General features: G+C 29.1%; 1 protein-coding gene across 1 annotated transcript in view; it reads right to left on the bottom strand.

The window, feature by feature from the left end:
- Positions 1–8203: 8203 nt before the first annotated feature.
- Positions 8204–18516, bottom strand: part of LOC126735205 (pikachurin) — a 199027-nt gene continuing 188714 nt past the window's right edge. The window contains exons 11-13 of the mRNA XM_050439158.1: positions 15231–15373; positions 14773–15096; positions 8204–10654 (exon numbers count right to left, since the gene is read on the bottom strand). Of these exons, the coding sequence (XP_050295115.1) occupies positions 10384–10654; positions 14773–15096; positions 15231–15373 (738 nt within the window). The 3' untranslated portion in view covers positions 8204–10383. The remainder of the gene's footprint in view (positions 10655–14772; positions 15097–15230; positions 15374–18516) is intronic.

Genomic DNA, 18516 nt, shown 5'->3' with positions numbered 1-18516 from the left:
ATGTATAAGCAAATAGTTAGCGAAAATGTCTAGAAATAATGAATATTTTATTTACGCCAAACTTTGATATGTCAAATGGCTACCCCATGGTGTGAGCTATTAAAGTTTATGTCCTTTAGAATACATTATTTTAAAGGGCATTCGTTATGCTATCAATGGTTGTAAAAAAAATAAAATTGATTGACCAAGAAGCAATTAAAGTGTAAATCGGTAGGGTAGAAAAGCAAATTTAATTAGTTTAACAAATTTATTTTATTAAATGTTCAAAATGCGCGCCGTTATTAGCAAGACAATAAAAAAGCCTATTTTCAAACTCCTTACGAACATTGGCAAGGGTCTGCCCGCTAATTTCTCTGCATTCTTGAAATGTTCTATTTTTTAAATTCTCAATACTCACAGGTGGGGGGGGGGGGGGGGGTTATAAACTTTGCTTTTTAAGTAGCCCTAAAGAAAAAAGTCTAGTGGGGTTAGGTCCGGAGACCGCGCAGGCCATTCGATTGCACCACGTCTGCCAATCCACTTTTCTCGAAAATTTTCATCAAGCTACTCTCGAACTACCAAAGTGTAGTGCGCGGGAGCTCTACCCTGCTGAAAATGTATATTATTTTCATTCAATAATATAGCACCATGTTGATCTACTTGATTTTCCATAGATTAGATGATGGAAGGGTATATTGCGTTTTCTAAACGGTTTAAATAAATTTCGCCAATCAAATTTTCTTCCAAAAAAAAATGGCCCGATTATTTCATTCCCATAAATTCCTGCCCAAACATTAATTTTTTGGGGATATTGGGTATGGCCTTCCCGAAAAACATGCGGATTTTCATTATCCCAGTATCTACAGTTATGTCTGTTCACCAGGCCATTTAAAAAAAAGGCCGATTCGTCACTGAAGCAAATGTTCTTCAATAAATGGGGATCGTCGTCAATTCGCTGGCACATCACTTCACAAAATTGAATTCTCCTAATAAAATCATCTTCTCCGAGTTCATGAAGAATATGAATTATAATATGAATTATAAGGAAAGAACTTATTTTTTTTTTTTTAAACTTTATGTACGGAACCAGTGGAAATATTTGTTAGTTTTGCGGCCTTTGGTATAGACAAAGTTGGATCCATAGCAAATTGTCCTAGTACTTCAACTTGGCATGCTTCATCGACAACTCTATTTTCATATTTTTTCTTATTGCAAATCGATCCCGTCTCTACAAATTTCCGTATCAATTCTAGTACGTATTTATGGCTCACGTTTTTATCTTGATACCTTTCATTAAATGCTCTCGCGGTTCTGCGAGCACACCGATCTGGAGCTCCATAAAGGAAAATTATTTCTATTCTTTCAGCTAGCGTATACACCATTTTATTAACTCACTGTTTTAACTAAAATTAAAAAATTGCATGCGTCAAACTGACAGTTTTAACAATAATAAATCGCCTGCTTTTTAAACGCCTTAAAAATGTAAGGTATTGCAGTGTTTTTTTTGTACCTATTAGGTAGGTTTCGCAAAAAATATAAGTAAAGTAAATACACATACAAATTTATAAGACTGCAAAGATTTTTGCAAAAAATTTGAAGACACTCTTTTTTCTCGCAAATAACGGTACACATTCTTTACTTAAAAAAATAAATAATTTGCTTGAACTAAATGTACTGTTTGTTACCACACGTTTTAACTTCTAAATTGCTTGTTTTTTTTTTGATGATCTATTATGAAAAATCTAAGAATTTTAAAATGATGTAGGTACCATACTTAAAGTATTCATTTAAAATACCAAAGTTTGGCGTAAATAAAATATTCATTATTTCTAGATATTTTCGCTAACTATTTGCTTACACATTTACCGATTTCATTTTTTTTGGTACCGTTGAATAGAGAATTTTACGCTGCTTACTATGATGTATCACACGGTGGGGGTTCCCATTTGACATATTAAAGTGAGGTTAGCTGGAGGTGAGGAGGTGATTGCCAGAACTTCAGTGAATGCATAACTAAACGTCCCCCTGTAAATCTAATTTGACGTGTTTATTTTTTTTTTTTGAAAGTTATTAAGGGTGGATCGTTTTGAAATGAAAGCACTGTATACAACATATTTGCGTTTTCACGGCAATTTTTAATTTTGCTTTTATAAATAAGTTTTTAAAACCTTCAAGGAGGTTGTCGTAAATGACTAAAAAAACAAAACCAATAGACTATTTGTAGGTAATTCATATCGCCCAATACAGCAATAATGACAGAAAATCATATGTCTTATTATGATATGTTTGGACAAAAAAATGGCAGCTTAAACCTTAATATTCTAGGATGTTCAAAAAAATATAAACATAATCAATAATTTAATCATCATCAAGCATAAAATAATGAAAATATAAATATGCTTAAAAGAAATTAATACCTACTACATCCACTTTAAAGTTTAATTGACAAATTTCTGTTTGGCATGAACAAATAATATAAGGAAAACAATTTCACAATTTATATTCAAATTCAATTTAATTTTCTTAAATTTAATTTTCTCTCCACTATATTAAAAAAAAAGACATACAATTTTTAGAAAAGGCAAATTTAAGTAATACAGTAAAATTTCTAATTTCAAAAATTAATAAAAAATATTTATCTACGAATATCACGTACTAAACGAGAACACAATTATTGTATGTCGTTTTTTGAATTCTTTCGGTGATTTTCTAATGTACCTATATTGAATCCTTTTAAAAAAATGCATGAGAAAACATGTTTATTATTAAATTCAGTCAGATTTATTAACAAATTTTGGTACATTATTAGCTGTCATTTTTGCATCATAAATTATTTATTTATTTTTAAAAAGATATTACTAAAATCTATAATCCGAGATTTATGGTTCTAATCTCACACTGGGCACACACACATTTCATATCGTCATATTATTTATATTAACAAAATCTAGTAGACAAGTTTTGGGCATTATTGGCAGAGTAACGGTGCTTATTTTGTGAGTATTGTCTAAATACAACTTAAAGCAAAAGCAAACATTCAACTAACAGTCTTTACTTGTTTCTACTATACGTATATAAACTGATCAAATAAACTTTAGCAGTAACAAAAGCCTTAATAGTTATAAATATTTTATTGCCAGTTTTGGTCTGTTTCAAACCATCTTAATTAAATACTTTTTAAAATTAACCCGTAATATATAAGAGGTAAATTTGATAAGATATCTTAACAAAAGAATATAATATCATTTACCTTTTATTATCCAACGGGTGACGCAAGATATGACTTAAATATTGTTATTGACTTTTAAAATTGACTTGTTAGTTTAGTAGTAGTGTTGATTAAATATTTGGGAAGATGCGCAACCTTATGGATGAAAATGTATCCGACAATGGGATGGCGATACCGTTGCATCGCTCTCAATGAACCCAAGAATATTGCGAAAGGCGTGTGCGAACAGTTACTGTCTGCCTGCTTTGCATCAGTTAATACCTAAAAGCTTCGACTTAATATCTATTAGTGTTTTTAACAGGTGTATTTCAAAAGATTATTAAAATTTTTGTGGACATTTTGGGAGATTAATTCAAACATTAATTTATTATCTTTAATAGCGTAGTTCAAAGCTGCTTCTCTTGCATAATGTACATTGTACACAGTAATCCAGGCAACCAATTAAAATAAATGTTGTTTATAGGAAATGTCATAATAAAAAAAAAAACAAAAACAATAATGTAAGTTTTTTTTAAATTTCAGGATCTAAATCAAATACTTTTTTAGTGGATTTAAACCGATGGAAATATGGTATTTTTTATGGAGAACCCTGCTCAAAAATCAATGAATATGTAAAAATAATTTTTTGAAAAATGATATTTACATAAGAACATACAAAACAACCCCACTAAGAAGAAATGTTGTTCGGAAGTGTAGTATCTTGGAAAGGTTCATATATAATTCTTACATTTTTTGTTTGTACTGAAGAGAGAGATTTATCTGTTATAGAATTCTCACAAAATATGTATTTATAAATACCTATCGAATTAAATTTAACCTATAAGCTATTTAGCTATAATTTTGCTTTTAGATAATTTAGCCTTTACAGAGCAATGCCATTCGTTTAATTAATTAAAAAAAAAGGAGTTTCGAAAATCGTAATATTATCAATTAGGTATTACTTTTTAGGTAGCTTATTTCTGATCTAATTTGATGTAGAAAATATAGATAGGTTTACAAAAGCAAATTTAAAACTATTTAATTGAGTATTATATAAATCAATACCTCAGAGGTAGTTTTGCAAAGAATGTATTATACTTTTTCAGGTGAATTAATGTATTTAAGGATTTATTAATCATGGATTGTATAACGTAATTCAGGTTTAATTTTTATTATTTTTTATTTGTTCTATTGTTTTTTCTTAATTCAGTCTTTGTTTTACTTGAGTATTTGACAAACTCCTTTCATTGTGAATACCTTTTAATTAGACAGCTTCATGATCAACTGACTCAATCATGATCCCGAAGAGAATTTATTTTCTGTAATAAGAAATATTTGTATACAAAGCAAAGTCAAGTGTTCAGAATATTCGAATTGCTTTGCAACGTAACATTAATATTAGATCGCAAGAATCATTGGGCAGTGGAATTTGTAAAGCATTGAAGTTTTAATTTAAGATATTAAAGCCAATAAAAATGTAACTTATTATTATTCCGAAATTGCATCTACAAGCAATACACCAAGATTAGATTAGATAAGATTCCACTTACTCCGATCTAAAAATATCAAATAGTAATAAATAATAATAATAATAATATCAAATGAAACTGTTTGCGAACGTGTTCTAATGTATTGTTTCTAGATATTTTGCAAAAATCCTAATAAAGAAACCAAATTATGAAAACAATTGTAAATATTTTTTAAAAAAGAATAAATCAGTATGCGATAAGAAAGAAATATTTCAAATTAGTAAAAATTACTAAATCAAATAATGTATTTTCTCTAATAAGGCCATCAGACCATTTTTTAAACTTATGCCAAAACAATCAAAGCATTTAATGAACTTTATCATACCCTAAAAGTAAGTAATAACTTAGGCAAGTCAATTTATAAAATATTATTATATAAAACGAAAATAAATTTACTAAACCTATGTCTTTTGCAGATTGATGAATATTTACAGTTATTAATATTCTCATTTATAATAACTTAAAATTCAAACTCAAAATCTTATTAACAAATCTTTAAGAAAATCTAAATATAAACCTCAGCGGAAATTCATTTTATCTACAAAAACTAAGTCGAGGTTCTAAAAAATTGTTTCCCAATTTCTATGAGAGCCACATTCTGTTTTCCTTTCTTTTACTTTCTAATCTTTAATCAATTTATGGTCTTTAAGTAATAACTAGTCCAAGAATATTGCGGTTTAGCTAACCTTGCCTTAGTCCCAAAATTCCAAAAAGTTAACAATACAGGGTCTCGGAAGAGGTAGACGAGGTGAGTTAAATTAGAGAGAATATGTGCAATTTAGTGCTTGAATAAAGACAATTCTAAAAAAATACAGAATTTTTTCGAAATTAAACAAAATTTCTCAAATTAATTTTTTTTCATAAACTTATTTTAAAAGCTATGTCAAATCAAACATTATAATCACGCTTATATAGGGTGACAATTTAAAAACTTCAAATAGCCATATATTAGGAACGAAAAACTGAAAAACAAATGCTGAAAACAGTTTTTATAAAATGAGGGCGTAACAAAAACAAACATATTATTTATCTCACATTTATCTACAACGTAGAGAAAAAAAAAGTGTCGGTCTCAAAATATACCTCAAATTCAATCTTCTTTATTGTATCTTTCTTTATATTTTGAGACCAAGATTTTTGAGACGAGGGTTTTTATTTTTTTTTTCTCCTTTTACTTCTTACGTAGGTCTCTTTGAGATAATGGACGAGTTCTTTCAGCTTATCTACCCTTTGAATAGGTGAAATACACCTTTAAAATATTAACTAGAAAAGGGTTCGAGTATTACATCATCCTGAAGCTCTTGAAAAGATTTTTTCCAATGGTACCATAGAAAGCTAAATTTCAGAAAATTCTTCTCGGTTTATTAAGGAAAACAATAAATAAAAAACTACTTTGTAATTTTCATTCTTATTTAATCAAATGTTAAAAATAATTTCCGTTATTTTGAAGGCAAGAATAAAGCCTACTTTCAAATTCTTGATATACATTTACAAACGTTTATCGGGATATCACTCTATTTGGCTTTGTTGTTTGGAAATAAGTAACTTACTAACGGTTATTATTTGTCGTAAGCCAATTATAATTAAAGAAATTATTTTGTATACACAATTTTTAAAATAAAAATAAGCAATAAGTAATTTTTGTACTATTCTATGCTGGATTGCTCTAGTGACTCAGGTTGCATTTTAAAAACCACCGATTTGAAAACCACAGGTCCGGAAATCTAGGTGGCCATTAAATAGGACTTCTTCTTTCAATCCATTAGTTATGATAATGATGATTCCAACCTTTGCTTAACATGAACTATATAATGAGAAGGTCCTCCATTCTGTTGGAATCCGACAAATCTCTGTAGCATTTCAGCATACATGTCGCCATTTAAAGTTCCTGGTATAAATATTGGGCCGATAATACCATCTTCCAATATACCTGCCTAAATATTAATTTTCTGAGTGTACTGGGTATGCCTTTTTAATAAACGTGTGGATTCTCGTCAGTAACGACAGTTTTGCTTATTGACATGCCCATTTAAATAAAAGTTACACTCATTAATAAAGCTATATTTTGAATAACTATTTAAAACCATTTATAGGGATATAACAAGCTCTATAAAGACAGAACGCCGTATTTTAAATTTAGTATTTTAATTTTAAATAGAGGTGTCTGTGTATAGGGGAGACAAAAGTGGTCACAATAATGTGTTCATTTAATAAATAATTTTATTATACAGGGTGATTGATGATCGATGGTACGTTAGCTGTATATAGAAAACGGAACGTAGCATTTTTTTAAAATTTGCTAATCATAGTAACAGGCAATAGTCTATCGATCTAAAATATTACAAGACTGCAGCGTTGCCGCTTATATAGAAAAATGGCAACACTTTTGATTTTTCAAATGGAACACTATTTATTTTTAGATTTTTATTTTTATTTTGATTCTCTGTTTCGTTTTAAGTTTTTTTAAATTATACTTCCCTATACCTATTATATAATTTTGCGTGCTTTTGTTAAAAACCAAGGGATAACTCAGATAACTGATTGTTTATTTCTCTGCTATTTACGTTCCTAAAAAGCTCAAATTTTAACTTATCACTTTAGGCCATCTTAATTAACTTCTATTAGTCTGTTTTAATCAGCATTATACAGGCCCATCGAAAATTAAATTAAAATTTTTATTTACACTAAAATGGCAAAAAGTCAAATATATAAAAAAAAGCTGCAAAATACGTTTTACTTACACTGCAAAATACGTAAAAAAAGTGTATTATCATAGGAAATGTTTGAAATGATCCTGGAAAAGGTGTTCAGTTTAATTACTTCAAAAATAGGAATAGAAAGTTTTAGAATATTTTTTCATTGGCTTTTGAGTTTATAAAATATTTGACAGACAAATTAGCCTCTCCAAATTTTTTCTTAAAACTGTGTACATTTTTGTACACAGTTTTAAAAAATAAAAAAAATCCATCTTTCAGAAAACATTGTGTCTACTGAAATATGTATCTAATTAAATAACCCCAGAAACACGTTTGGGAATTTTCAAAATTAATTTTTTATTGCTTTTTGAGATATGGGAAAAAAAATTAAAAAAAAAATTGTAACGCTGAAATAGGTATGTAGTTAAATTATTCCAGGAATTTGTATATAAGTTTTTCAAATTTAATTTTAATTCTGGACATTTAGTAAATTTTTTAAATAAAAAATGAATTCCGTAAAAATTTGTTTTTTTCTCAAAACTCTTATTTTTTTACAAAACGCTGAAATAGGTATCTAGTCTAAATTATGCTTGGAATATGTACAGACATTTTCAGAACTTTATTTCTACTGTTTTTTGTGAAATTTTGATCTGGTATATTTTTTGAAAAACATTAATATAAAAACTGTTAATTATTATACCATTGTGACATTTTCATTGCTAACTGAATAATTTACAAAATAAAAATGTTTAAAATTATCAAATTGCACTAAATTAAGTATTTATTTTTAAAACGTGGCTACTTAGGTATAGGAATATATTATTTTAAATTAATGGTATTTAAGATGTCTATTAGAATATGAAATAAAATATAGGGTGTCTCATTTAAAAAAATGTACTCGTCACCATTTTAGTAAATGAAAGATTTTAATGTAGTTTTTGACGACCCTGTAATTAATTGAATCAGACTAAGATTAAAGTTAATCAAGATAGTCTCTTAAAGTAGACAAAAAAACTTAAATAGCTAAGAAATAAATAATTAGTTACTCCTTGGTTTTAACAAACAAAACGCATTTTTTATTACCGCAAAAGATAGGTATAGAGAAGCATATTTAAAAAAGACTCAATATGAAGCAGGGAATCAAAATATCTAAAAATATATTTAAAAATCAAAGATGTTACCATTTTTCTATAAAAGCGGCAACGCTGCAGTGTTGAGAATGTAATATTAGACCGATAGAGCATTGTCTGTTACCATGGTTGCCAAAATTGTAGGAAAATGTTACGTTCCGCTTTCTATATATGGCTAACGTGCCATTGGTCGTCAATCACCTTGTATGTTGCCAGAAAAAAATTTTAAACGATTTTGCCAAATTTAAGTTTTTCCCACAATTTAGAAAGTATTTAGAATTTATAATATTGTTTTATAAAAGCAAACTATATTATGCAACTTTCCTCTAATTATACCACCTTGTATCTTCTAACGTTTCAGAGATCCTCATACTGCTCATCCTTATTTTGGACATATTGTATAATCGTAATAAGTGCTCTTAAACAAAATTTCTGTTTTTTTTTTGTTACCAACCTTTCCTACTTTTAAGTATAGTTATAACAATTAGTAATTAAAGATTTGCTTGTACATCAACTTAAAGTGTGGCCTACTTTTCATGTTTTATAGAGTGCTATTACTACTCTCACTCAAAATACCTTTAACTTTTTTGCTTTTAATTTTATTTTGATTTCAGTTAAGGGTGTTTATTTCTCAATATTTTTCATTCAAAAAAGTTGTACTTTATAAACCTCACTACGCTCCACAGTTTTTCAGATATTGAATCACATGCCAATTTGGGTTACTTTTTACAAAAAATTGTTGACTAAGAAGTTATTATAGATATTAAGTCCTATGAGTTATTTCAACTGTTCTTTATATTTACGTGGAACCTACTTATATTTTAAAATTTGTCGCACATATTTTTTGTATATTAGTTTTTAATAAATTAAGTGCAATAGTCTTTTTATTTAAAAACTTGATACTTTTGGCCACAGAATGGGGTAAACTACATGTTTGTTGTTTGAATTATAACTTGTATTAAACTTTTTTGGTAATTTTGTAAAAAATAGCTTTTTATATATTTTTTTAAATTTATTCATTTTTGTCTTAAAAGCAGGTTTTGGTAAATAATTAATTATTTGAGTTATTTATTTTATTGGGTATTACGTCACTTATAGCAAAAATCAATTTAGAAATTACTATCTCACACGCTCAAAAATTGAAAAGAAGAAGAAAATAGACTTATTCACGTATTTAAAAGAAATATGAACTTAAATTATTGATTTTTCCTATAAATGACGTAATACCCAATAAAATAAGCAACTCATTATAAATTCGTCATAACAATACAGATATTAATTAATTATTTGCTTATAAAATTTAATTTGTAAGAAATTTCAGCACGCCTCTACACTTCAGTACATCACATATCATTTCACCACCTAAATGACACCATGGTATTGTATGTAAAAAAAAGCGTAGTTGGTACCATTACCTTTGTCTTAAAAAAATAACCAGCACAGCCGCATAACCGGAAATTCCACCGTCGTTAAAAACCTCACTCAAAGTAGCCAGCATATTAAATGAATCGTTCCTGGATTTGCCGCAACGGCAGCTGGTAAAGAAAACTGAATGGCATTCGGCAATCGATAGTCGAATGGTTACATTTTATAACACAGGATTGCGTATCGTCCAAATATTCAATCAACGATAGTAGTTTTTGGTAAGAGATTATATGTCACTCAAAAACCGTAAATACTCAAAATCAATTATTTACAAAAAAATTAGTTCGAGTATTAAAGTTTCACGTGGGTTTCAGCATCAATTTTTTTTATTTTCTTTGATCAGTTTATGTACATAATTTATTCTTTTGAAAATAACGAACTATGCACACAAGAAACTTTATTACTTAGAAAAGCGTTCACACTTCACATTCCCCTATATTGTGTCTTATAGCTGATCTATTGATAACACCTAAATGATAATCGCTATTTATAACTAAGTCTGCTATACACCCCCTAATGCCGGCCCTGTATCCTGTTACAGGGCCAATTAAGCTGTGATGCATTCCGCCTAAAAATAGCCCCTCCGCCTGTGATGGGGCGAATGGTTTATTGGGTGATCTAATTTGGACTGACTGTCTTGTTACTGCCGCTCCATTGTCGACTACTAGTAGGCCCGTCGTTCCATCCCTGAAACAGGTTGTGTGTAACTGTAATTTTCATTTACAGTAATACATAAATACATACATACATACATACAGTAATACATATATTTTATTTTGAACTCAATAGAAAACTAAATCTTAACAGTTAAATAATGTGGCAATATTTTTGTAGTTTCTTGGCTGTTCTACTTTGTTATTAATCTAAATAAAACATTAGATTACAAGATTAAAACTATTATGATCCCAAGTGACTCTAATAAAACTTGAATCTTGTGCTTTATCGGCCTTAGAATTTGTTATTTTCAAAATTAATAGAATCCTGCAGCAAATAAATTAATTGTTTAACTGAAAGTGGTATTTTGTTGGTAAATTGTATTATATTATTATATTTTGTTTATTATTTATATATTTATCTTCCAATACAAAATCTCTGGTCACAAATTCACAAGAATATTTTTTTAACGTCTGCAGACCACACCTTAAATAACGACTTGCTAGATCTGCTACGAAGTAATTGTTGTTTACAGCTTTAAAGGTAACATGTATTTTAATTTACAAAGAAATAACATATAACATATTCCTTTGATTTTTAGGCGTAGATATTAAATAACAGATTACTGTTTGAGAATCACATTTGTTTAAATCCCAAAATCCTATTTGTAAATATGAAACACTAAATTCACTAAAACAAGAGTTAAGAGTGGAACTCTACTAGAATTTATAAGTCATTTTTCTCTTTTAAAGAAGCAGCATTTCATAGAAATAATTTAACTACAAATACTCGAGGTACCCTTAATAATATGACTCAGCTTATTCGAAAAGTAAAGGACATGTATGCAATAATCCTCTTATTATTTTGGGCTAAACATTTATATTATTCGAAGAAACAGAAACTTTATTAGATCTTTTATTGTTGGTTATTACTTAAAATGTTTATACATATTATTGTTTTTGATATTCAATTTTTAGATCGAAAATAATTAACGTGAAGTTTAATTAAATTGATGAATGCTATTTTTCGCTTAGATTAAACTTATTTAAGTTGATTTCTGTTTTTATTCGATTATTCAATCTATTATCTTTGTAAAGTGAATTACTAATATTATTTTAAATACAATATTTTTAATTATTATGTAATAAAAAAGCTATGTAAATTATGCAATATAATATAAAGGACAAAATAGGGTACAAATGAACTTATAGCAAATAAATCTCATAAAATAATAGAAACATAACTGAATTTGTATGTATTGATACCATTTGCCAATATTATTGGTAGCTTAAATGAATGATCTTCTTAAAATTAACTCGAAGGGTAGTGTAATTGGTCTTGCAGATCTTACAGCATTTGTTTTCTGAGGAATCCCTAGGGAAAATCATTAAAATAGACTATAAATTGTACTACGTGAGTATAAAATTGGAAAGAAAAACTGTTACGTGAATTGAAAGGAAGTTATATTATTTAATTTTCTATTAAATGAAAAACTAAAGATAGTAACGCTAAAAACCTATAAAACTCTATAAAACCCCTTTAAATATTTATATGCCGATAATACGCAGATAAGATACTCGTTTGATTCTTAGAATTGGAAACTTGCGAAAGCAACCATTGAATGTGATTTGGAAAGGGTAGTAGATTTACCAATAAAGTATAGCTTACAGATAAATCCCAACAAGACAGTGGTACGTTACTTTGGCAACAGCAAGTCAGAAAATGAAATGAACGATTCAGGAAACTCTACTGCCAATGTGTGAAAAGAATCTTATGAAAAGAAAGAAAATCTATGAAAGAGTCTTATGGCCGACACAAAGTTAAGATTTAAGGAGAACGTAAATCTTTCCATTAAAAAGGCCTACGCATCATTGAAAGTTCTTTACCCACATCGACAAATTTTAACCATTAACCAAAGGATTGACCTTACAGAAAGTTTAGTTCTTACTCATATTAATTATTGTGATATAGTTTATGGTCCATGTCTAACCCAATACAAACAAACCAGAATTTAAGAAGTATAAAAATCGTGTCCTAGATTTATCTTTGAAATAAGAAAATATCAACCTGTTTCATTTAACTTATGGATATCGATCAGACGTTCACAACCAAATCTCAGACATGCGGGACTAATAATTCAACCTCGTCATAACATCTCAATGTTTGAAAGCAGCTTCTCTTATAATGTTTACCGCATGTACAATTATGTCACAGAATAAACGATCTTTTATTCTGTGATTATGTTCTCAACTCCTTAAACTATTTATCAGTAAATAGCTTTAACTCCAAAACAAAATTCTTTTATCTTTTAAATCAAACTACTTAACATGATTTAGTACATTTTGTACGCTTATCTTTTTGTTCCTTTGTTGTTGGTAATGTACGTATATTGCACCATAAAATTTTGTTAGTAAGGTTAAATCCCAATTGTAGTGTATTTGTGAACAGAACAATCAAAATAATTAGAGTCGTTGCATTTTTTCCTCAGTTTTCTTTATTTTTTCTTTTCTTTGTAATTGTCTTATATATATTAATTATTAAAATAGATATATTATAAAATTAACTAGGTACTACAAATAATATTTATTTCGCGTACTTTAAAAAAAACCTTTGAAAAATTAATCAAAATTCTTTTATAGCTTTAAATCATTAATAGTTTGAATAAAACTAAAATTTGGACATTGGACATTTGTAACTGCGTCGGTTTGATTAAGTAAGTGTCAAGTAAATATTAGTAAGGCAAAAGAAAATTCATTGCTAATTTTAGCTAGCGTAGCCGTTGGACTGCACCTTTGATTTATTTGTCACAAAATAGAATATTAGTGGAGGCAACTGTAGAGACAACTCGTCCTTCCAATGCCAAAACCAAAAAATTTTTTTTATTTTAATTTTTAATTTTCTTTAAGAATTGGTTGTTTTGGCATATATGCAAAAAATTGGAAATTTGCACATTCGTGGTTTTGGCATTGAGGGGACGAACTGTTTTGCTATTACAATATGTATATACTTACAATTTAAAATATAATTATTCACTTAAACGAAACAAAAACATTTTTACATTTTTATACTATACTATACATAAACTCTATATACCGGGTGGCGTTGCTGAGCGGAACATAGGATATCCCATGTAAATTTTAAGGGGGTCAATTATTGGCTTTCCTGTACATTTTATAAAAAAAAATGTAAGATAACTTTTTGAAGAGACCAATCTGGCAAACCCTTGTGCAAAGTTTCAAAAAATATTAATAAGCGAATTTTGCATTATTCAATTAAATGTAATTGCAAAATTACCAATTTTTCGGTTTAGGTAAAACTAGACACCAGCCACCAGCAAACAATTTGTTATAAGGCTTTGTCAATTCTGACATACAGCCGAATACAAGAAATTTTTTTTTCGTTTTATCAATCTCACAACCATACATTCAAAGTAAGACACGTTAACATTACTTTTTTATATAAACTTTTATTATGGTTAATTATTTACTTATGGCTATTTTTTCGTCGATTGAATAAATCATACTTGTTTTCAAATATTAACTGTCACTGATTTATTGACACTTTTCCTCACGTCAGTGACAATATTTATTTTACTAGTGCTCGTTTGATTTTACCTGAACCGAAAATTTCCTAATTTTGCAATTTAATTAAATAATTCAAGATTCGCTTACTAAAATTTTTTGAAACTTTGCACAAGGGTTTGCCGGATTGGTCTCTTCAAAAAGTTATCCTACATTTTTTTAAATGTACAGGGAAGCCAATAATTGACCCCCTTAAAATTTACATGAGTTTTCCTATGTTCCTCTCGGCGACGCACCACCCGGTATATGTTTTTTTAAAATATTTTTAATATGATCTTTTTTAATTCGGCTGTGACGAAACCCTAATTAGTGACAAAATTCCACCTAATGACAGTAAATATTTGTACGCATATGTATGTGTATTATTAATAATATCTGAACTTCACGTTTTCAAAATTTATTGGAAAAAGTCATATACGGAAAAATCTTTTCAAAATTATTATTATTGAAAAATTTATCAATCAATATCAAAGATGTTTTGTTTGCTATTGCTACGTACATCTTTTAGTACCAAACTACATATCTCATATTTTTTCGGTATTATTAAGTCTGAAACCTAGGAAAACTTACCTTACAGCTTTAATTCTATGCCACAAGCCATCATTTACCGTGGTTGAATTGTGAACAACCCACATTTCATCCTCTCTGTATCCTGACGTATATCTCATTTCTAGTGCCCCATGTTTTAGTCCTAGCGACACAAAGCTGCTTCCTGTGTAAGCCCATAATAAAAGGCCTGACTCAGAATGGGATTTAAAGCGAACATTTATGTCCAAAGGGTCGCTCGATATGGCTTCCATAGTAGTTGAATCACTTAAGTGAAAAAAACTGTCTACGCCGTTAAAGGAAGGAGGCCCTCGAGAGCACAGGTGATCTCTGTAGCCGGGCTTACATCTAAAAATTACAATAAATGGATGTTACATCTAGAGCTTTATTCGTGTTTAGTAATTAATTTTTTTTTTAAACTACAGGTGACGATAATAGAATTAAAAAATATATATTTTTCAAAGTACTGTAACATTGCTGACCTGCATGTGAAATAATCCATCTCGGGTATGCAAACACCATCTTCACCACAAGGCCTTGCTACACATGGATGCGGACAATTATCGACATTCGCACCCCCCAGTGCCTCTGCTAATATTGCAAAAGGTCGACCATTTATCTGAACCTAATATAACATGTTTTGAAATAAAACTGCCATTAATACTGAGCATGAGGTGAGTATTGAGGAAATATGTAACAAAATATTTGATCATTTCATCAAGTCTATATATTTTAATAAAATATATTAAATGAAATATATTGAAATATAAAGACATTCATTTCAGTTCAAAGATAGTTTTGCATTAAATATATATTACCAGATTTTAATTTCATTCATCATATGTAATAGTTTACACTATTAATACGTTAATTAAAAATCTGTGGATTTACAAATATTAACAGGTAAAATTATTTGTTTAAAGATGGATGGGAAGACAATTTGGAATCAAGGGCATGTAATTGACATTAGAATTAATAATAATTTCATTAACAATGTAAATCGAGAAAAAGATACAAATTTTCAATGTAAACATATTGTAATGAATTTCAGGAACCCATTCATAACAAACGCTATTTATTGTCAAATTAGTTTACAAAATATTCACCATCATGTTTCCAAGATAAGCAACAATAAAACTCAGCCCCATGAAACTTGTGGCCATCTTAAGGTGACTTAACAGATGCCAGGTCAGCATTTCTCTGCCTCAAATTATAATAACCCTGATGTTCCCTCGGAGTCGAGGCATAGGTTTGATGCAATTCTATGGCCTCTTTTAAAACATCAGGTTCTCTAACAATACAACTACACTCTGGCAAACGAGTCTGCAACAGCGAAAGAAATGTGTACCAAAGTTTTAAATGGCCAGATTTAGGTGCAGAAAAGCAATATTGCTCGGCATAAGATTTAATTTAATTTATAAACCGATTTATAAATTAAATTTATCCTTTGCTGAGGAATATTGCTTTTGTCTACTTAAATCTGGCCATTTTAAATTTTGGTACAAATTCATTTCGCTGTTGCAGACTCGTTTGCCAGACTATATTCTTCGTTTTACCCAAAACCAAGAAAATTTTTAGATGACCAATTAAGCGATAATAAAATTGAAGTTGAAAGTTCAAAGACTGTAGAGACTGACAGTATATCCATTTCAACTATCTCATCAGATAATGTCCAGTCAAATTGTCTACCGTCAATACCATCGAGGAGCTCTTGTTCCAATATTCCTACAAATTTTATTGACAAATAGTCCTTTCCTTTAGAAAATAGAAAAGATATTTTTGCAAAAGTTGTCTTTCAGAAATAGCTTAACTCGTGAGCAGGAGATGTATAATATGCATTAATCCAATATGAGCAAGTTATCTAAGTTGACGTTATTTCTGAAAAATTAAAGAGCACATGTTGCTTCTTTAAAGTCTCTTTATAAAGAAGACTTCAGTTTAGAAGAGAATCTTAATTAAGTAACTTAAGAATTAATTAACGCTTAATCGCTAAATGCAAATGTCCACCTTCTGGTCACAAATAATCAGTGAGAGCCAAAGCCTTTGCCCTCTTAATTCTTAAATGCACGGCTTTGACGGTTTTACAAGTATTTAAGGCACTTTTTCCAATTACCATATCCAAGAACTCTTCAAGCTATGCTTTCTAATATTCCTTTTAATTGTGTACAAATCAAACACATCGGAACATTTTAAATTGCAGCCAGAGTCAGTTGAGTGAACTAGCTCATTCTTGTGCCTAGAGGTTTGATAAAATATCTCTAAATTTTTTTTTCAGGATTTGCAGACCTAATTTCTCTGGGTAAAAACTCCAATCAAGTATATCACGAGCTTGTATTCATAATTTAGGATCTTACAAAATGATTTAAAATACCAGTGACCCATTTTTTTAACGCACCCAGTTAAATTCGAAGTTTAAAAAAAAATTATTAACTGCAGTAAAGACTTGCAATCGATTGAGATGAAGGTCTGTGCAACTATTTGTAATCAAGATAGAACTAATAGAGCCGCTACAAAAGTTGTAAACTATTGAGAACTAACACAGACAACAAGCCAACTCCATACCACTTGGTTCCTTGGTTATTAATGGGAAGTCTATTTGTACTATCTTTGTCCGCATTTGCTTAAGAATACTAGAAATGCACTAATAAAAAAGAATTGAACTTACCAAAGAAACTGATTAAAACCAACTAACCAAACTAACTGATTGCTATAAGTAAGTTTTGTTCGGCGCGTTCATCTTTAGTATAGTCCGAGGAAATTTTTGACTTATTAAATTTAGGGTCTGCCAAACATCGAATAGTCATCCCGTTTTTCTCCTGTAGTCCTGTATGACAAGCTTAAATCTTTTAAAATCCCACTCGACTCTTTTCAGTTTTTCTTTTAATACTTTTCCCTCCTCTCTAAGTGCTTTATTTTCCTTTCTATTTGGGAAATGTACTTAAACATTTTGTTTGTGATCACCGTTTCCTAATTGACAATTTAATTTCTTGTCTCTTTGTTACTTTTACTTAGACTCTATACAAGTTCCAAAATTGCTTCATTTTAGTACTTCCTACTTCAGCAAATAGATATAAAATATTATTGTCTAAAATCCTCTGGGTGTATGGTTTGCTTTAATTATTTGAGTACCATTATCACAGAAAATCTAGAGGAATAGCCTATTAAGATTTAAAAAAATATAAGATTTTGATACTTATATTATACTATTTTGTTACTTATCAATTATAATGCCACTTTTATTGGAAAAAAAGGTTTTAATTTTTTTAAATATTTATTTATTCGTTTACACTAATATTATCGCCTTTAAAATAGTCCACATTAGATATAATGCACTTGTGCCAGCGCTTCTTCTAATCCTCGAAACTTCTTAAGGTAATACATGCTTATAAAACTGTTAATAATGTTTCAGTATTGTTTTTGATCAAAAACTCACAAACAAGCAATAAAGTGTGACCAGGTGTATTATCGTGATGAAAAAGCCATGAATTGTTTTTCCACAAAGTCGGGCGTTTTTACGGTTTGTTTTCACGTTTAACTCGTAGCACGAATTGATGCACTATGCCGCTGTTTTTGTTCAAAATTCAACAATTTTGGAACACATTTTGTTGCCACGCGTTTCATACCCAAAATATTTCCACATCACTAGCGACTTCTCTGATTGTAATTCGGGGATCAATCATAACTATTTCTTTACCTTTTTCCACATTTTTATCGGTTATGTTCTAAGCGTCGTCTGTGGCGGTCATAATATTCCACCGTCTTTACTGC

The sequence above is a fragment of the Anthonomus grandis genome, chromosome 4, assembly GCF_022605725.1.
Source record: "Anthonomus grandis grandis chromosome 4, icAntGran1.3, whole genome shotgun sequence".
NCBI classification, from domain to species: Eukaryota; Metazoa; Arthropoda; class Insecta; order Coleoptera; family Curculionidae; genus Anthonomus; species Anthonomus grandis.
Note: the sequence above shows the minus strand (reverse complement) of the source record. Positions and strands in the feature narration are given on the sequence as shown.